Source organism: Mytilus trossulus, chromosome 10 (genome assembly GCF_036588685.1).
Source record: "Mytilus trossulus isolate FHL-02 chromosome 10, PNRI_Mtr1.1.1.hap1, whole genome shotgun sequence".
NCBI classification, from domain to species: domain Eukaryota; kingdom Metazoa; phylum Mollusca; class Bivalvia; order Mytilida; family Mytilidae; genus Mytilus; species Mytilus trossulus.
In genome coordinates this window covers 70,746,602-70,768,326 of record NC_086382.1, presented here as the reverse complement: position 1 = coordinate 70,768,326, position 21,725 = coordinate 70,746,602, and the positions used below count along the sequence as shown (strand labels likewise).

Sequence of the window (21,725 nt, the reverse complement as noted above, 5' to 3'; positions counted from 1 at the left end):
CCAAAGAATTCACACACGTATGTAGCCCGTATCTCCGTTACCCCGCACATCTACTGCATTAACATGAACTCCCCCCCCCCCCCCCCCCCCCCCCCCCCCCCACACACACACACATGTTTTTGCAGTATTATTATAGTTACTTAAAAGTATAATGGAAAGTATTAATATCTATTTCTTATATTTCTAATCGTATAAATGTAATTGGATATTCGTTCCATACGAAATTGCCTGCGAAAGGATCAATGCGGTTTTTAAATAAAATACAAAGTATACACAGGTAATCTCTTTAGTGTTGTGACACAGTCCCCACATTTAAAGTGTAAATTGTCAACCTCAGCGTCGTGAATATACCTTTTCGTAACATGTCTAATACATTGATAATGTTGGTCGAAGTGCCACGATTGTATTTAGGTAGGGACGATCGTGGTGGTACATTGATACATGTAATAATGGTTTTAGTGGTGCTATTGTAAACAGGTAGGGACGATCGTGGTGCTGTATTGGCAATTTTTGTTGTTGTAGTGACGCGACGATAACATAGGAAGTGATGATTGTTGTGGTGTCTTCATATTATTGATTGTAGTGACACAATTGTAAATATGTTGTTAAGATCGTCGTTGTATATTGACAATGTAAGCATCGAACCCAAGTTGGAAAAGATCACCAAATACTAATGCCCTATTAGGATTTTTTAATATGTTTTAAGGTCATTTCTTAAAAATAGAACCCCTCTGATGGAAGATAGCTGCGTAATCCATCCCAAACGTTCAAGGCAAATACCGAAGAAATAACCGAACACCTACAGGAAAATACAAAACGAATGGCACACAAGGCAAAATTCCAAACAAATAGAGGAGAGTTTAATTTGAACGAAAGTGATGATACTTTATCCCGTTTTGAAACAACATTGACAAGGTGCCTTTTCTTAATTGCTATTTTACAGAAATGTAAAAATATGGACAATGGAATTTGATGATTGTAACAATATGACCAAATGGCTAATCATTGCATTCTACGTGTGGCATCCGTCGTGTTACTCCTGTTAGTACATTGCATTCTACGTGTGGCATCCTTCGTGTTACTCCTGTTAGTACATTGCATTCTATGTGTGTCATCCTTCGTGTTACTCCTGTTAGTACATTGCATTCTACGTGTGGCATCCTTTGTGTTACTCCTGTTAGTAAATTGCATTCTACGTGTGACATCCTTCGTGTTACTCCTGTTAGTACATTGCATTCTACGTGTGTCATCCTTCGTGTTACTCCTGTTAGTACATTGCATTCTACGTGTGGCATCCTCCGTGTTACTCCTGTTAGTACATTGCATTCTACCTGTGGCATCCTTCGTGTTACTACTGTTAGTACATTGCATTCTACGTGTGGCATCCTTCGCGTTACTCCTGTTAGTACATTGCATGCTACGTGTGGCATCATTCGTGTTACTCCTGTTAGTACATTGCATTCTATGTGTGTCATCCTTCGTGTTACTCCTGTTAGTACATTGCATTCTACGTGTGGCATCCTTTGTGTTACTCCTGTTAGTAAATTGCATTCTACGTGTGACATCCTTCGTGTTACTCCTGTTAGTACATTGCATTCTACGTGTGTCATCCTTCGTGTTACTCCTGTTAGTACATTGCATTCTACGTGTGGCATCCTCCGTGTTACTCCTGTTAGTACATTGCATTCTACCTGTGGCATCCTTCGTTTTACTACTGTTAGTACATTGCATTCTACGTGTGGCATCCTTAGCGTTACTCCTGTTAGTACATTGCATGCTACGTGTGGCATCATTCGTGTTACTCCTGTTAGTACATTACATTCTACGTGTGTCATTCTTCGTGTTACTCCTGTTAGTACATTGCATTCTACGTGTGTCATCTTTCGTGTTACTCTTGTTAGTATATTGCATTCTACGTGTGGCATCCTTCGTGTTACTCCTGTTAGTACATTGCATTCTACGTGTGGCATCCTTCGTGTTACTCTTGTTGTTAGTACATTGCAATCTACGTGTGACATCCGTCGTGTTACTCCTGTTAGTACATTGCAATCTACGTGTGGCATCCTTCGTGTTACTCTTGTTGTTAGTACAATGCATTCTACGTGTGGCATCCTGCGTGTTACTCCTGTAAGTACATTGCATTCTACGTGTGGCAGCATTCGTGTTACTCCTGTAAGTACGTTGCATTCTACGTGTGTCATCCTTTGTGTTACTCCTGTTAGTACATTGCATTCTACGTGTGTCATCCTTCGTGTTACTCCTGTTAGTACATTGCATTCTACGTGTGGCATCCTCCGTGTTACTCCTGTTAGTACATTGCATTCTACGTGTCCTTGAGAACCATCAATCGCATGCAGACATACCTCACAAATCAAGACGGCGATCCTATCAATCTCCGCAGTGAACATCTCACCATCCGCTTCCATCTTTGCTAGGTATGAATAAATAGTCTATCAAAATACGGTTTGAACTTGATAAAAGGTCAAGCTAATACATAACAGAGAGCAGCCAAAAAAGGTTTGCCGGTCACCATTCGTTTATCCCACACAAACCTGCAAGGTGAACACAAGATGTTGCTTACCCCGCGCCAGATTGAAAAGATCACCAAGCTCCTACAAAAAGGTTCTAATTGTATGAATCTGGGAATAGGCACCACCCAATTGAAGAAGAACATTCAAAAAGAAAGTGGATTCCTACCCATGTTAGCGGGAAGGGCAATGCGAGCCCTTCCTATGTTGGCGAACACAATTCTGCCAGCATGAGGTGTTGGAGCCCTAAGTTGCCTGTGTAAAATAGCCGTCAACAATGTATTTGGACCTGGATGTTACATCAAAAAGGGTGGTTTTGTGAGCTGTGTGAAGGTGCGTGATAAAGGTCTGTATATCTTCCCCCGCCAAGCTGACTTCAACCTATGGTGACGGTTTGTACTTGAAACAAGGGCCTCAATTCTACTAGGGTTCTTGTCTGATCTGATCTGGAACAAACTTTCCGTTCAAGAAACATTCCTCTTTTAATACAATCTTTATATGCATAGAATCTATGTTTTGGTTGAATTTAATGGACATTGAATGACCAGGGGGGTCTCAACTTCATTTAAACGGTCTCGGAAGACGGGAAGTGTACCCAAATGTCCTTAAGTCACGTTTGTATCTACCTATTGACTAAATGTCTGCATAATATTTGAAAGATTGAGAGATCAGGGGGCTCTTACCATTGTCTAGTGCCCTTTGTCCTAAAATTTTGACATTTTTTTGCTAAAAAGTGACAATCTTAGCGCTCCGTAGATATCGAAGATGACATTATTTTAGAAAATCCTTCTAAAACAATCTTAATATATATAGCATATATGATTTTGTTGAATTTAATGGACATTGAAAGACCAGGGGGGTCTCAACCTTATTTAAGCGGTTCGGGTAGGTTTTCGCTATATATTTTGAATATCCAACTGGCACTTTGGGCGCTCCGTAAACATGGAAGACAGGAAGTGTACCCAAATTTCCTTAAGTCACGTTTGTATCTACCTAATGACTAAATATTTGCATAATATTAGAAAGATTGAGAGATCAGGGGGCTCTAACCATTGCCCTGTGTCCTTTGTCCTAAAATTTTGACATTTTTTTGCTAAAAAGTGACAATCTAAGCGCTCCGTAGATATCGAAGATGACATTTTTCTAGAAAATCCTTCTGAAACAATCTTAATATATGTAGAATCTATGATTTGGTTGAATTTAATGGACATTGAAAGACCAGGGGGTCTCAACCTTATTTAAGCGGTTTCGGATAGGTTTTCGCTATATATTCTGAATATCCAACTGGCACTTTGGGCGCTCCGTAAACATGGAAGACAGGAAGTGTACCCAAATTTCTTTAAGTCATGTTTGTATCTACATATTGACTAAATGTCTGCATAATATTAGGTAGATTTAGAGATCAGGGGGCTCTTACCATTGCCCTGTGCCCTTTGTCCTAAAATTTTGACATTTTTTGGCTGAAAAATTGTTTTTTTGGCTTTCCATAAATATTTCTATCTCTAGAATTTTTCTAGAGTTATCAGTTTTTCTTTTTGGTTTACGAAATATCATGTACAAAAGTACATCTTTCAAGTCGTTTTATTGACAAAACTAATACTACATAAAGACAAATATGCAACTTAGAAAAGGGTTTATATTCGAGCACAACGAGAATTTACAACAGCTTGGAGAGGTCATTTTACGATTTCCTACGTATCTTATCAGTCCTCTTAACTATGAAAATCATGTTTTTAATGTTATCAAGTATTTCTTTTTTTTTTTATGATTTTCAACAAAATTTTGAATATCTAACCGACTGCTAGCAGCCGGTTGGATATTGAATATCGAATAACGAATAACGAACCGGCTGCTAACTTCACATACATCTTTTCATGATACTTATTACAATCTAACTCTCTTTCATCTTGTTATAGTATTGAAACATTTGAGTTTTCTACACTTTACACAAGTATTCCACATTTCTAACTAAAAGGCAAATTGAAAGTGTTGGTATTGCTTTGTTCATAAAAAAGAATGACCAACGTAGATACAAGGATCTTGTCTTAGCGAGGGATACATCGTAGTTTTCTCGTTTTAATTGTTTTACATTGTCTTATCGGGGCCGTTTATAGCTGACTATGCGGTATGGGCTTTGCTCATTGTTGAAGGCCGTACGGTGACCTGTAGTTGTTAATGTCTGTGTCATTTTGGTCTCTTGTGGACAGTTGTCTCATTGGCAATCATACCACATCTTCTTTTTTTTTTATATTTGTAAAGGATCACTCTGATTCAAACAAAAATTTCTTTAAAACTGACATTATCAAGATGCTTGATTTCTTGATTGACATCATAATTGTTACGTTCGAAAGACCTGTTTTCAACAGACTGTCGGCATTACAATGGGAACAAATTGTGCCCCTCTTCTTGCCGACTTGCCTCTTTATTATTATGAGGCTGACTTTATAGAAGAACTTCTTGGGAATAAAGATAAAAAGTTAGCAATAACCTTTAACTCTAATTTCCGCTATATAGATAATTTTCTTTCACTAAATTATTCAACATTTGGTGACTATGTTGAACGCATCTATTCCATCGAATTAGAGATAAAGGATACTACAGATACAGTTAAGTCGGCCTCATTTCTTGACCCACATCTAGAAATTGACAATGGTCGGTTGAAACAAAACTTTACGACAAAACAAAGATGATTTCAGCTTTCCAATTGTGAACTGTTCATTTTTAAGTAGCAACATTCCAGCAGAACCTGCATACGTGGTATATATCTCCCAATATCTACGATATTTTTGTTCAAGGTAGTTTTTGATGAAGCTGAAGCCCAATTAACTTGAAACTTAGTACACATGTTCCTTTTGATATGATCTTTCTTATTTTTAAACCAAATTAAACTTCTGACCCCACTTTCATGGTTCACTGAACATAGAAATTAAAAGTGCGAGTTTCAGGTTAAAGTTTTTGGTCAAGGTAGTTTTTGATGAAGCTGAAGTCCAATTAACTTGAAACTTAGTACACATGATCCTTATGATATGATCCTTCTTATTTTTAAACCAAATTAGACTTTTGACCCCATTTTCATGGTCCACTGAACATAGAAGTTAAAAGTGTGAGTTTCAGGTTAAAGATTTTGGTCAAGGTAGTTTTCGATGAAGTTTAAGTCCAATCAATTTGAAACTTAGTACACATGTTCCCTTTTGGTTGAATTTTTTACATTAAGGCCAAATTAGATTTTTTACCCAATTTCACGGTCCATTGAACATGGAAAATGATAACGCGAGTGGGGCATCCGTGTGCTTTGGACACATTCTTGTTTGTGATGTTTTTTCTCTGTGCAAATATGACTAAAATGTCTAAAAATTTTAAGTGGTTATTTTTTGTATTTTGAAATTCAACGAAACAATGTTCCCATATTTTTCTATAATGTTAGTTCTCTGACCAAAATTTTGTATAATGTCTACAAATATTCTCTTTGCGTCCTCCAGAAAAACAACCTGGTTTTCATATACATTCGAAAGATGAATATGAAAAACAATTCGAACGAGAAAACTAACGGCCTTATTTATATAAAAAAAAATGAATGAAAAACAAATATGTAACACATAAACTAACGACAAACAACCACTGAATTAAAGATCATTTGACGGTTTTCCTATATAATTACAGGTATATAAGAATCGTACGAAATTTATATAATTTGGATCAGGTCAATGCTAAAAAGAAGTCCCCAAGGGTATTCAGCTTACAAAATATGTTTTTCCACTGCGTACAACTCTTTTTTGGATTTTCCAACAAACCAAATTTGTTTGATCATCTTACACCCACATTTGCTTACGTCATGTTAGTATTTTGATACCTTTTTTTTAAATGAAATTGTTAGTGCATACACGACTTATCATCATAATTAATAATATTCTCGTTGAAGGTAATTATTATCAGTGATATAAGCTTGACCCTTATGTCAAAAAGATTGGCCAGTTTTATGTTTCATCAGGTGTGTAATTCAGTGGTTCTTTCATTATTCTGTGTATTCCAATGCGTATTAAACGATCTTTATCATTATCCGTAATAATTATCATTAATCTCTGGTATAAGTTAACAGGGAAAACGGTACTATTTATTCTGCCATCGGCGACAATACTAACATTTTCTAAATATACCACTTTTTATAATAAAAACTGTGATAAAACAGTTATGTGTGGTGTTAGTACTTTATTATGCTGATTAAAAAATTGAAGACAAATAGTATCATGACCAACTTCCAATGGAACTTGTTTATGTGATCCATGCCCACCGTCATTTTACAAAACAATAATTATAAATTTTTAGAAGTCTTTTCGTATAATTCTTTAGAAAATATTTCAATAGGTTTAAAAATTTATATATTAAATATACACACTGCAGTTATACATAGATAAATGAAAAAATATATTGTACCCTTACGTCCAATCACAGCGCTCCTATGTCGACTTCCTTCACCTGTCTTTGGTACACAAAAGGCCAACCTAATGCTGGGAAAATGTAATAGTACCGTTTTCCCAACACAGTAATACTGTAGACACAAAAGAAGTGAGTGAACAAATTATAATAGACACCAAAGTCAATATTGTGTACGCGTTTCGTCTACAAAAAACCTCATCAGTGATGCTCAGTCAGATTAAAACCGTTGAAAAGACAAAATATAGAACAGAGTTCAACAATTTTATAGTTAAGGTTATCTTTTTTTGGGGTAGAACATTCCTTTTAAACTTTTGGTTGAATATCTAGATGAGCATGCAGCACTTTTGTCTTTCTTTGATTGTTCTTATGCCCCATTTATGGGCATTGTATTTTCTGGCCTGTGCGTCCGTCCATCCGTTCGTCACGCTTCAGGTAAAAGTTTTTGGTCGAGGTAGTTTTTGATGAGGTTGGAGTCCAATCAACTTGAAACTTAGTACACATGTTGCTTATGTTATGATCTTTCTAATGTTACTGCCAAATTAAAGATTTCAACCCATTTTTATGGTCCCCTGAAAATAGAAAATAAAAGTGCGGATGGGGCATCTGTATACTTAGGACACATTCTTGTTTTATTCAACAACAGTATTGCACATGCTTTTAACAGATACTCCACTGACACAGAATGTCCCTGTTTCATTAGTAACCGAGGTTCAGGGATTCTTCAGGTGGCGTTATCATCGGAATTACATAGTTGATCCGAGATTGGGATGGTTTATAACATTTTACGCGATTCCATGTGTTTCCGGATAACGTTCTTTTATAATCAATATTGAGTAAATTGTATATTAGCTTTATCTACATTATTATTCAGGTAAGACAGTTATAATTCCGAAGATTTTTCAAGTACTTTTTAATATTTAATATGTTTGTAATTTTCTCCTTTTTCGTTAATGGCATAGATTTGTAATTGGAATTCCCAGAATGGCTGAGGATTCCAAGATATTTGTTTGAAAACCTATTAAATTTTAACTTTTTTATTCACAGTTCATCATGCAAGTTATTAAACAGCTTCTTTCGAATCAATATAAACATACTATTTATTGAGCATTTGATAACATATTCAAAGATGTTGTTCATATACGGGACCCAATAAGGATAAGATCTACATTTGTATTTGCAAACTATATAATCACACTAGATTGGATTTTAGACTTTAGCGGACATTTATTTCTTCTTTCTGCAGTTCAAAGTTTATGACAAATTACACGCATTTTCTGAAAATTGATATTGCTAATCGTGGTAAATAGGATTTTAACAACAATTAAAAAGAAGCCTTTACAGATAGATTGAAATAGTGGATCTAACATACTGAGTTGTGACATGTCTAGCTTGAGGATATTTGTTTTCATCACTCTTTTTGTAAAGATCGAAGCACAGAGTGGTGATGATGTTAAAAATTTAATCACCACATTATTCACAACAAATGATTATGTGAAAGAAGTCCGGCCGAATCGAAATCAGCTAGAGCCTATGATTTTAGACATAGATTTCTTCCTTGTTGGAATAGACGAGGTAGACGAACTGAAACAAAGATTGATTACAACTGCATATTTAGACATTGGGTGGACAGATGAATATCTCAATTGGACTGCTTCAGACTTTGGCGAATTATACCATTTATATGTTCCACAAACAGATATATGGATGCCTGATATAACATTAAAAAATGGTTTTTCGAAGCTGGAGAAACTTGGAAGCAGTTTTATCAAAGCCAGAGTGATGCACACAGGACAAGTTACCTGGGTGCCGTTTGAGGTTTTTGAATCAAAATGTACAATAGACATTAAGTATTTTCCTTTCGACCAACAATCTTGCGACATAGTTTTTGTTGTGTGGTCAAGTAGTGTTTCAGATGTGGTGGTAACTCTATGGAATAAAGGAATCCAACTGGACAGCATGGAGGCTAATGCTGAATGGTCAGTTGTGTCCACTTCGGCCAGAGAGAGTATTAAGTCAACCGAATCTACAGTAATATATACACTGAATTTAAAAAGGAGTTCGACATATTATTTAATGAACATTATTATTCCTATCATCTTACTCAGTATTTTGAATATATTTACATTCGCTCTTCCAGCTGACAGTGGCGAAAAAATGGGGTATTGTATCACTGTATTTCTGTCGTTTGCCGTTTTCCTTACCATTGTCAGTTCAGAGCTTCCAAAAACCTCTGGATCTATTTTGGGATATTATCTAATGTTCCAGCTAGGTATGGGAACTTTTGTTGTGTGTTGTACAACGATAGAACTTCGGCTTCATCATCGTAAAGACGATGTTCCCGTGACCATCATAAGAATGATGAAATGCCGGAATGTGAATAAAATTACAAAAATGGAAAATCAAAATGGAAGCTTTAGCGAACAGGGGATTGCATGGAGTGATGTAGTTTCAATGTTAGATGTTGTGTTGTTTTGGGTATCAACTGCACTAGTCATAATTGCTACAATGGTCTTACTTGGATTGCTTTGGACGACAAGTTAAACAAAATCCGGGTCAACAACTAATTTCAAATTCAGAAAACGATACTAAATTATAAGAAGCTGTATTAATAGAAAATAAGTTTTTTTTAACAACACGAAGAAGCAACATGAAGGGTAGAAATTGCGTATTCTCCCGAGGACATGATTTCTCATCTGGACTTTATGTGTGTTTGTGTTGTTCAACCATTAAAATTCTACTAAATCCCTTACGCGAAATATTGTGCTTGATATTCATATGATGAAGACATAATTTCAATCAGTTCAATTGAGATCATGAGCTGGCATTTCAGTTACTGCTAGTAGTCCTTGTTAATTTATGTATTATTGTCATTTTATTTACTTTATTTTGTTACTCATTCTGACATTGGACTCGGACTTCTCTTAAATGGGTTTAACTATGCGTATTGTTGTGTGGTTTTTTTTCTACATTGGCTAGAGATATAGGGGGAGTGTTGATATCTCAAAACAATGTTTAACCCCGCCGCATTTTTGCGCCTGTCCCAAATCAGGAACCTCTAGCCTTTGCTGGTCTTGTAAGAATTTCTATTTTAGTTTTTTGTGTATTATTCGGAGTTTAGATAACGTCCATTATCCCTGAACTAGTAACATATTTATTTAGAGGCCGACTGAAGGACATCTCCGGTTGCGGGAGTTTCTCACTGCACCCATCGGCGGACTTCGGCTGTTGTTTGCTCTATGAACGGGGTTTGAAGTTCTCTTTGCGTTTTACATCTTCTTTTTTAAATCGTGTGATTCATGTTGAAGGGAGATATTAATAAACACCAAGACATTCCTATTTAATGGTTTGCCTTATATGTACTTTTAAATTCCAAAAAATATATTCCACCTAAACTGATTCCATCTGAGTTTTTGATAAAAATTGAGTTGAAAAACCAGAAATGCCAAATTGCAGTTAAGCTTGTATCTAGACCAGGAATTTACATACATACTCAGTTTACAGTCAGAACTGTCTTTTCCTATTTTAGGTTTTCCATTTTTTACGACAAAAAGGACAGTTTGTTGTTTCTTATATTATTTTGTTTTTAAGATGATCTTTCTTTGGCAGCATCTGTTAAGGCTTTAAGGACCGTGTTTATATATGTTGTGGCTTTTTTGGATTTCAATGAACGTAATCTATGTTTCACTGTTAAATCATTAAGTCAAGGATTTCGTTACCAAATACTGAATCAAATTGATTCTTTTTATATTGTCTGAGCATATTTCAAAAAACCTTTATGGTGATGAATTGCTTTCTACGATCAAGATTCAGTGTCACGGCCTCCTCCATAATTATGTTCAATCTAGCAACCATGTTTTCTGTTTGTTTTTCTGGACATTTGCTTAGTTGAAATTCCATGTTTGTTTACTGTCGTCCCGTATGTTTCACAGCAAATGCATGATCAGTGTATTTGGTATCATTAATCAAAATTTGAAATACTTTCTTGATTATGAGTTGATGGGATTTAACACAGTTAGATAGAATACCACCAGTAAAACTGGTTTTAGATTAATAAGATTTGATGAATGAGAATGGAATGAAAACTGTCTATTTAAACCATTGTGGCAGTTAGGATTATTATGTCATCGTTATTTCCCTTGTTTTAAACTATAAATTTTATATTTCTGTATCTTAATGATTTACATGAAGCTTATTAAGTATATGTTTGTTAAATTATATAGATTTTGCTATTTGAATGCATTGGTTAAAGATATCTATTTATATTGTAAAGTTTAATTTTTGCATCGTCTCGAAATCTTTGGTTACCTTTTGTGAGAAACTTATATATTTTATAGAAATTATTTTAGATTAAAATGTTGAAACCTTTGCGGACTGACATTCAGTCCAACCAAGAAAAGATGAAAAAGGAAAAAAAAACATGAGAAGCCAAGCCTTCCAACCAATAAAGATAAAAAAAAAATTAAAAAAATAAGAAAAAAAACCAAGGAAAGCCAAAATTTCCAACCACCCTTTAGGTTACTGCACTTGCCATATGCCTTCTTCATACGTTTAACATTGAATTCTACATGCGGTTGGTTTATCATGATAAAAGTTGTATTTTGTTGATTAAATTATATATTGTTTTCAGTTTTTGTTTTTCATTTAATTTAGATATATTATAGCGCTTTTACATTTGGTATCCCTCGTCTCCGTTAAATCAGTTCACAAACCAGAACAAGCTGTGGTCAGCATCCCCGAATCTCCAGCAGAATTGTTCCTGCTACACCATAAAGCCTAAAGGGTTTTAACATATGATTGATTTGTCTGTATCTTAGATATATTCTTACCAAAATAGAGAATCTGTGTATTATTGATAATCACTGAAATCATATCAGGGATTGGTATTATTTTGAAGGACTTTGAAATTTACAAGATACACTGACAACGAAATGGCTAAAAATAAACAAATGGACAAATAGACAAACAATAGTATACAAATTATAGCACAACCCATGTTTCTTGAAGCACTTTGAAAACAAAGCAATATACTGAACATGTAACAAACTTAAAGCTATACAGGACTTTAAAATAATTACTGGTAAATGATTTCGGGATTATATATATATATATATATATAATCACTAATGATTTTATTGATAATGCAAAATCCCTGAAAAATCAGGATTATACATAATTCCTGATTTTATATATTCAGTGTAACAACTTCTATACTTAAAAGTCAGAAATATATATTAGTATGTCACCAATTGGTCTATGGATAGAAGAGATTACCTCAAAATTTACCAATTTATCTGAAAATAAATTAGGTTGTATGTAATTATTTGTATTTCTTACTACAATGACATACATCATTAATAATTTATTGATATTGTATTCGTGTACAGGTTTTTATCTAAGAATATATAACAATGTAAACTTAAATGTCCATGTAAGCAATTGACATATTTATCTTTACTGCCTTATCACGTTCTTAATGTTAGACCTTTTAAACACAATCTCAGCAATGACGGAATACAAAGCGCTTACAGTTATTGTCTTTACAGTTGTCGTATGTGGTAAGCAGGTACATTTCAAACATGATCTATTTTAGTCAGATATTTATATATAAGAGCATTTTGATATAAATTGAATCGGTGTTTTGTCACATATTTATCTTTTTCTACAAACAGAAAATACGTTCTTGTTTAGTAAAAATTGTGACAGGGATAGGTTGTCCAGTGTGAACGATTTTTGTTTCTGTCAGACACTTACTACAATTTGTTTCCAATACTTTGTCTCGCAATAACATGTTCAACAACTTGCAAATAGAGTCTTTTACAATTTGAAGCTTAATTTTTGTTCCTTGAAATGCATTCACTAGTTTTATAGCTTACTTGTAAAAAGTATGTGCATTCATCGACTACACTTCCAGTTTTGTTCAATTAGTACAGGCATATAATCTCATGTTTTTTTTGTGCTGGTGATATTCTATTTCATTTTATAGTGATTATGAATTAATGTTGTCCTATATGTCAGAAGTGAACACAACAGACAGGTTCTTAGGGACTACAAGACCAGCTGCAGGGGTATTATGTGGTAAGCAGGTACATTTCAAACATGACCTATTAAAGTCAGATATTTATATATATAAGAGCATTTTCGTCTGATCTGTGCCGATTGTTGGGCTAAATGATTTTTAAATCACATTCACCTTGTTAGCCTATCAGTCGGACATGTCTTTGTCACTTGTGTACCTTTGAACAGATTTGCTTCAACTATTTTCGCTGATTGGCAGCAATAACGTATAACATACCAGAATTTCACGATCTGTTAGAATTCTTCTTTTTGTTTTTCGACACGCTGCATTTTGATATAAATTGAATCGGTTTTTTGTCACATATTTCTCTTTTTCTACAAACAGAAAATAAGTTCTTGTTAAGTAAAAAATCGTGACAGGGATAGGTTGTTCCGTGTGAACGATTTTTGGTTCTGTCAGACACCTACTACCTTTTGTAGATACTTTGAGTGTTTCAAAACGTTTAATATTTGTGGGATACCTTCATCTAAATTTACTGAACAGAATGACTCTTTATTAAGGTAGCAGCTTAACACTAATGTTTTGTAACGAATTTGCGCTTTTCGTATCTGACAGACACATACAATTTGTTTCAAATACTTTGTCTCGCAATAACATGTTCAACAACTTGCAAATAGAGTCTTTTACAATTTGTAGCTTAATTTATGTTCTTTGAAATGCATTCACTAGTTTTATAGCTAACTTTATGTAAAGTATGAGCATTCATCAACTACACTTACAGTTTTGTTCAATTAGTACAGGCATATAATCTCATGTTTTTTTTGTGCTGGTGATATTCTACTTCATTTTATAGTGATTATGAATTAATGTTGTCCTATATGTCAGAAGTGAACACAACAGACAGGTTCTTAGGGACTACAAGACCAGCTGCAGGGGTATTGACCTGGTGATGTGCGAATCATTTAGACACACATATAACGCGTTTCTAAGTGATCAGAAGATAGTATGTGTGGTGTTTTCTCCATTGATCGTTTTATTTCGCGTGGTCGATGCGTTTTTCTGGGTTTGCTGGAATCAAGAACAGTTGAGCAAAATATTGTGTAAGCCAAAGATGTGTTTATACGTAAAAATACGTTTATTCAAATTTCAGTCACAATCAACTTTAAAGTTTCCTTGCGCAATTTTCTACATTAATTCTTACTTTGAATAAATCATGTCGGTGACATCTAGACAGTTTCCATATTGATCTTTATCAATTCAATGGAAAATGGTTATGTTAAAGTTTATATCTTTGCAGTAACATGCGCGTATACGGTGTCATATAGCTAGCTAGCTTATAACAGTGTTGTTGAAACTCCTTTTAACAAATAATGTGCACCGATCATCCACCAAAGTTTGCTCTTTGCTGTTGATTTCTAAAGTGAAATGCAAAATTGTCCATGTTAATACTAGGAAACACTTTTAAAACTAACAAAAAACACCACAATGCAGCAAAAGTACATTTAACGTTTTTAAATATTTTTCTATTTGAATTTTTAAGCTTTTCCTTTTACAGACAATTAAGACATTGGCTTATGTGTCTTTCGTCTTCTAATTGTGCTCACCTGCACTTGCATCCTAGCTTACTTACTTACTTAATCCTCTGCATGTTCTTGATCAAATAAGGCATCAACAAGGGACATCCAACTCGTTCTATCTTTCGCAAATCTTTCTTTTTGATATCAGGTGTAACCATGTCTTTTTATCTCTGCTGGTATATCTCTTCTCCGTGTGCTTTCGGTCTTCCAGGCTTTATTGTCCCTTGTGGTGTCCATGTTTCTACCTGTTTTCACATGCCGGTTGTTATCCATTCGCAGTATATGTCCAATATTTTTCCACCGCCTTCTCATGATCCCGTTCACTATATTCAAACCTGTTCTTTCTGATAGACTAAGTTCACTGTTTGAAATTTCACTTGGCAATCTGATGTTAATTATTCGTCTCAAACAGCGTCGTTCGAATCATCTAATTCGACTTTCTACCTATTTGGTTGTTCTCCATGTTTCTGAACCGTACAACAGAACTGATCTAAAATTGTTTTATAATGTTGTATAGCTTTCTCATATGTGTAACTTTAGATGCATTTTCAGCCTCTTCTGCAATCTTATCTATGTATGCCTTTTTGTCTGCCTTCGCATTCTTTTTCACTTCTTTTTCCTTACTGTTATGGAGATCTTTCATTCCCTCTTGTTGTTCTCTTATTGCTTGATTGGTTTTTGATTTTTATGCTTTTCTTTCCATTATTATAGCCCATGTCTTATCAGATATTCATTCCTTTCTTTCTCTTTTTATAACCTGCGACGTCTTCATTCGTTTTCAAATAAATTTCACTCATATGTTGCCATTTAGAGTTTATATCAATCTCGTTTTCTTCAAGTTGTAAGACTTCAAATCTATTCTTCAGTTCTATATTTAAGTTTTGTTGTATTTCAGGTTTTTTTAAGTTTTCCAAAGACTATTCTCTTACTTGGTGTTTTGCATTTTTTTCCCCTTTATTTTAGTCTAATCTTCCCGATGACTAGTTAATGATCGCAGTATACATCTGCACTTCTTTTCACTTTCACATCATTAATGATGACCTTCATTTCTTACTGATCAGTATGTGATCGCTCTGGTTTTTTTTCTCACTTTCCCATTTGGATACATCCTAGCTGGAATACTGCTAAAGATGATAACTCGCAAATTTCATCAACTCAAACAAACGAATAATTTCAGTATAAAGAGTTCACCTGTTTTCTTCTGCATTAAAACCCCAACCCTAAAATGTATGCATCAGTAGTTTACTGATGTTTAAACGTCATATATTTATTGAAAACAAATTTGGATAACAAACTATAAGATGAAGGCAACCGAACAGCAGAAACACTGAAGCGCAACAAACCCAAACACCAATGCAAAACACATAGACACCTTCGTGAAAGAAACTTGTTTCACTATTCAAAGTTGTTGTAATGATTATGTTTTTTTAGAAATAACAAGGACTCGAGCTGTACAACAATCATGTGTTGATGATCCACGTCTCACGTGTGATAAGTCTGCTTGTAACACCAACTTAAAAATGTTTTGCAAGGCTACTTGTAAACTATGTTGTAAGTATCTTGCCATAATAGATTAACGTTCACAATCTAGTTCACACTTTTCACCTGTTATACTTTTTTTATTTATTAAAGCTGGTCAATCCTTACCAAAGTATGCGTCAAATTTAATTCAAAAATTGTGTAAATATATTTTGAAATCTCATAGTCCAGTCCATTTAGCATAATTTTTACCTTAATTCGAAAGTAATTGCAACAGAAGATTTTAAAGTTTTAATCTTTAGCATTATACCCCAAATATACAAAGAAAAAGTCCCATAACATCTAAATTGAGGAAGATTAAAAAAAATCACCATTTAAAATTCCTATGGAGATTTGCATTGAAAAGGGAGATAACTCTTGCAAACAAGGCATAAATATCAATAAAAATCGATACAAAATTATAACTTTACCGCTTCTATTCATCAGACTGTATTGGTTCTTGATTTTAAGCGGCCTTTAGAGTATAACAAACAACTCTAAAGGTGTTTTCATATCTTTTATCAAGCTTTAATCTTGATTTCGTAATTCATTAGTTGACCATTAATTAAATTTTTCAACATGTCAAGGTTAATAATCTCAAATTTAATAAAAAAAAAAATAATTAAGCATGTATCCTTCTTTTAATGGTCACAAAGTCTCAAATTTGCAATTTCTTTAATGAAAAACGCATGAAAAAAATAAAACTACCCATAGCACTTGGGTTTTGTACACTTCATGAGTAGAAGATCATATAATTTAGTCAAATACAAACTTATAAACCCCTGAAAGTATCGTACTTTACATAGATTTCAAGAAATTCAACAAAAAAATGACAGAAAAAAACCTCATTTTTGCAAGAGTTATCTCCCCTTCCGATGTTTATTTCCATAGGAAATTAAAAATGATGATTTTGAGTTTTCCTCAAGTTAGATTTTATTGGACTTTTTTCTGTGTATATTAAGGGCATAATGCTATAGATTAGAACTAAAAAAAATTCTGTTGCAATTACTTAAATAGTTTGAGGTTAAATCTTAGTTTGACTGGACTATCAGTGTATCAAGCACTGCAGACAAACTTCTTCGTTGCTTTCGAATTGATAGGTAACATTTATTTTGTTGTGGTAAAGGTTCAGATTCAAAAATTAGATGTAAAATCATGTTAACAGCATTCTGTGCATCTGAACCTGAAATGAATGTACATTTTAAACATTTCATATTTGTATATACATGTAGTAATCATTATTTACTGCTTCCGTTTTAGAATTAATCAATCGGAACACATATAAACAAGTTGTGTTTTTCTTGTTAAAATTCGAGAATACAAAGTTGATCAAGAGCAAATGATGGAAACTGTTTGTAAAACTAAAGTTTAATTCAACTTGTCAAATAAACAGACAATACTGACATTTACTATATACCAAATGAAATATCTGAGATACATCTGAACCAAAAAAGACGATGACTGTCTCTTAAAAAAAAACGAGTGTTTCTTTATATATTTTTATACAAAACGCTCGTCAGTTGCGATCAACTCAAAATAAAGACTCTTGAAGAAATGTTTGAAACTGTTAAATGTAGCCACTGATATATGTTTACAGCTGACTGTCAAACGGGATGGATAAAGTTACATAACTCGTGTTACTTATTTAGCACAGATAGATTAAATTGGGATGAGGCATCGGTGAGAAAGCGTTTTATTTTATTGATCATGATATTACAAACAGGATATAAAAATAGTTTTATATAAACAATAACAGTTTTGTATCAACACCATCGAACTCTTTTAAAAATCCGACATCAAAGATGTAGCATATAATAAAGAGGAAGACGATGATGAAAAGATGAAAACAACACGTTTTATGAATTTCATGCGACTGACGCGCTTTTCTTTATTTATCTTCATCCGGAACGCTAAAAGTCACATATTTGAAAGTCAAGGATTTATAGGAACCAGCACAATTGAAAATATATATGCCCAAACATAACCTTATAAAAAAAGCGAAATACGTCTTAAGCCAACTTTGCCTGAGGGAAATGCAACCTTAAATTATTTATAATTTCAAAATTTATAAACCCCCAATTTAAGAAAGGATTGTTATAAATTCTTTCAATCCCGAATTACTGACAACTGAGCTGATGATATCCTCGGCGACTGATAGTTCACAAGCAAAGGTATCGACCTAGTGATGTAAAATATAGCGGTTCTTCTATGCAAATGTTTAATTCATATTGATGTTACTTGATTTATGTTCACATTTTGTAACTAGGGGCGATTCTAAGTTTGAAGTATTGTAAAGTCATCTGTCTGGTGTTGAAGACTACATGTTGATCTCTAGATGTCATTAATTATTTTGTATTGTTGGATAGCGCTCTTATTGACATATATCAAATATCTTCTTTTATTTATAAACTGCAACAAAAAGTACTGGGGTTTAACTATGCTGCCACAGAAAATCAGCAGCCTTTTTCTCAACTTCTGAATATTTTGAGTTACCATCAAAAGCATTCAGTTCAGTTCCGATTAATGGCGGTATATAACGTCTCTGCGACACATCAAATTTTATATAGCCGCAGTATATGTAATTTCTTAATCCTAAGATAAGACCACAAGTTCGAGTACATAAAAAAGTACGAAGTTCTTCAAAACATGGTAGCCAGAATACACTGAATCAAATCAAGAAATATTGAAAAATAAAAGACAATAAAAATCGCAGGGAAACTTAATGTAAAGAACTCAAAAATGAAGTAAGGGAGATAACAAATGCATCATTCCAATTTCATGAATGCCAAAGAATAAATACTGGACTGTTATATGACTGTAGTGTTTTATTTTCCCAAGCCAAGTGTAATTGTACCTCATGTATATAACTTTGTGGAATCTTCAACAATATGAAATTTATTTTATTCTAATCCATAATTGATGTTTTAGAAATACTGTCAAGCTCATCAGGCTAATCTTGTTAAAGTTGATAATGCAGAGGAACAAAAGTTTATAATGACACATGCAAGTCCTTTGGGTAGAAGTATGTATATAATATGTATGTTGATACTTTTCTATGATTCAAAACATGCAAAAGGAAAACAGACTTTTATACCGAAAAACTAAGGATTTTCTTTTCCCAGGCATAGATATCCTTAGCCGTATTTGGCACAACTTTTTGGACTTTTGGATCCTCAATGCTCTTCAACTTTTTACTTGTTTGGCTTTATAAATATTTTGATATGAGCGTCACTGATAAGTCTTATGTAGACGAAACGCGCGTCTGGCGTACTAAATTATAATCCTAGTACCTTTAATGACTATTTACACCACTGGGTCGATGCCACTGCTGGTGGACGTTTCGTCCCCGAGGGTATCACCAGCCCAGAAGTCAACACTTCGGTGTTGACATGAATATCAATAATGTGGTCATTTTATAAATTCCTGTTTACAAAACTTTGACTTTACCGAAAAACTAAGGATTTTCTTATCCCAGGCATAGATATCCTTAGCCGTATTTGGCACAACTATTTGGACTTTTGGATCCTCAATGCTCTTCAACTTTTTACTTGTTTTGCTTTATAAATATTTTGATATGAGCGTCACTGATGAGTTTTATGTAGACGAAACGCGCGTCTGGCTTACTAAATTATAATCCTGGTACCTTTGATAACTATTTACACCACTGGGTCGATGCCACTGCTGGTGGACGTTTCGTCCCCGAGGATATCACCAGCCCAGTAGTCAACACTTCGGTGTTGACATGAATATCATTAATGTGGTCATTTTATAAATTCCTGTTTACAAAACTTTGACTTTACCGAAAAACTAAGGATTTTTTTATCCCAGGCATAGATATTCTTAGCCGTATTTGGCACAACTTTTTGGACTTTTGGATCCTCAATGCTCTTCAACTTTTTACTTGTTTGGCTTTATAAATATTTTGATATGAGCGTCACTGATGAGTCTTATGTAGACGAAACGCGCGTCTGGCGTACTAATTTATAATCCTGGTACCTTTGATAACTATTTTAACATTTTCCATCGACAAGAGATTTCGATGAACGGGTTGGGTTGTCTTTTCTCGAATCATTCATTTTAATTTCCTTAACGAATATGAACATGTTATACACCGGCTATTTCCATGATGTGCAAACGAAAGATGTATTCCCCTTAACCCTCAATTACTTGTGACTACGTGCTTCACATTCAGTGGTATATATTCATGAACACAAATGATTCAGGGAATGAGTTTGCATGATTTTTCTGCTTATATAGAATCCAATAAAATTTTGTTATGGAAACTTATTAAGTATTTTCAAAGTTTCTATGGATAGCGTTTTACCTGTCGCTGTCCACAGCAAGTGCAAACATAAAATGAAAGTTCGATTCAAGTTATTTCAAAATTGATTAATAGCATAGGCAAACTGAAGTTGTTTTACCAGTTGATTGTCAGAAAAATGCAGTATTCTACTAATATTAACTAGATATCGCTAATACAGCTGACTTGTTTATCTTTATTAGTTGGTTTGGTTCAGTAAAATTCAAAAAAGTTTGTACAGTTTTTAGCTGTCGCATGCATCTTTGGTTTATTAACGTACGCTGGAATTGAACCTTTTGCTCCCTCTCCAACAGCATATCAATAAAGTCAAGCATATATGAGTTTATTACACGAGATTTTTAACCTTTAGATTTGCAATTTTATGTTTTTGTTGTAAGCAATGCATTACTGAAAGGGGATTCGTTTATTCTTTCGAAATTTTCTTTTAACTGTTTAATCTTATTTGAAATCGTATTTTGATCATTTATTTTTTAAACACTATTTAAACAGAGTGAAAAAGAAAAAATTATAATGTCGATTAAATTGGTCGTGTATTACCTAGTAAATATAATCTGTTTCGTCCAATTAGATTTTTGGATGGGAGGTTCCGATGAACAAGCTGAAGGAAGCTGGATATGGTCAGCAGACGGCAGTGGATTAGTTTATACTAATTGGTACCCGAACGAGCCCAATAATTCTGACGATAGTGGCGAGAATTGTTTAGAGTTATCTGCCCTTTATCATTGGCATTGGAATGATGCTAATTGTAAAAAGGTTTTATTCCAATTCATTTGTGAAAAAGGGTAAGTTGAGATTGAATGTTAGAAACATTTTGTTAAGTAAAACAGAAAAAAAACTGTTTATGTCATTATATTATTTCAAAAGAACTAGTGTTCGTATAAGTAAAGCTCATTTAAGAAAGATTGTATCGATAGGACATGAAATTTTCGATTGTGTGGGGAGTACTACAATATGTCTATAGTAAAAAACAATTCGATTCAGTTCTACATTTCTTTATACACATTATGCTTATCAGTACATAAATACAATTAAATTGTTTTACAAAAAATGCATAATACATCAGAGAAGCAAATAAACATCAAGTATTGTCCACTAGTAGTTCAGTCCTATGATTAATTGCCTTGAATAGGAATTTATACAAATTACGCAAATACTTGACATTTTCAGTCCTGAGAAGTTGAATTCATCTGAATAACTATAAACGCCTTTAAAACTATCTTCTTTAGTCTGTTGAGCTTCCACGTTGTAATACAAAATGGAATTCAACGCTTTCAAAGTACAAACAGCACAATTTCATTCTAAACCGTTTTCTCCATGATAAAGGCCTTCTT

General features: G+C 33.8%; 2 protein-coding genes across 3 annotated transcripts in view; both read left to right on the top strand.

The window, feature by feature from the left end:
- LOC134686593 (perlucin-like protein) overlaps nucleotides 1-21,725 on the top strand; it is a 29,670-nt gene that overhangs the window by 6,076 nt on the left and 1,869 nt on the right. Inside the window, exons 1-5 of one of the 2 annotated variants that reach the window (XM_063546267.1) lie at nucleotides 12,413-12,517; nucleotides 15,987-16,106; nucleotides 17,671-17,753; nucleotides 19,002-19,095; nucleotides 20,963-21,176. In XM_063546267.1, coding sequence (XP_063402337.1) covers nucleotides 12,436-12,517; nucleotides 15,987-16,106; nucleotides 17,671-17,753; nucleotides 19,002-19,095; nucleotides 20,963-21,176 — 593 coding nt within the window. In that variant the 5' untranslated portion in view covers nucleotides 12,413-12,435. Of the gene's footprint in view, nucleotides 1-12,412; nucleotides 12,518-15,986; nucleotides 16,107-17,670; nucleotides 17,754-19,001; nucleotides 19,096-20,962; nucleotides 21,177-21,725 lie in introns of those variants that run through there. The other variant, XM_063546268.1, reaches the window with a different exon arrangement.
- LOC134686420 (neuronal acetylcholine receptor subunit beta-2-like) lies at nucleotides 8,343-9,503 on the top strand. Its single transcript, XM_063546088.1, has one exon. The coding sequence runs from the start codon at nucleotides 8,343-8,345 to the stop codon at nucleotides 9,501-9,503; it is 1,161 nt and encodes a 386-aa protein (XP_063402158.1).

What these genes read in the sequence shown, in the direction of transcription:
- LOC134686420 (XM_063546088.1), top strand. Translation starts at nt 8,343, where the DNA reads ATGTCTAGCTTGAGGATATTTGTTTTCATCACTCTTTTTGTAAAGATC.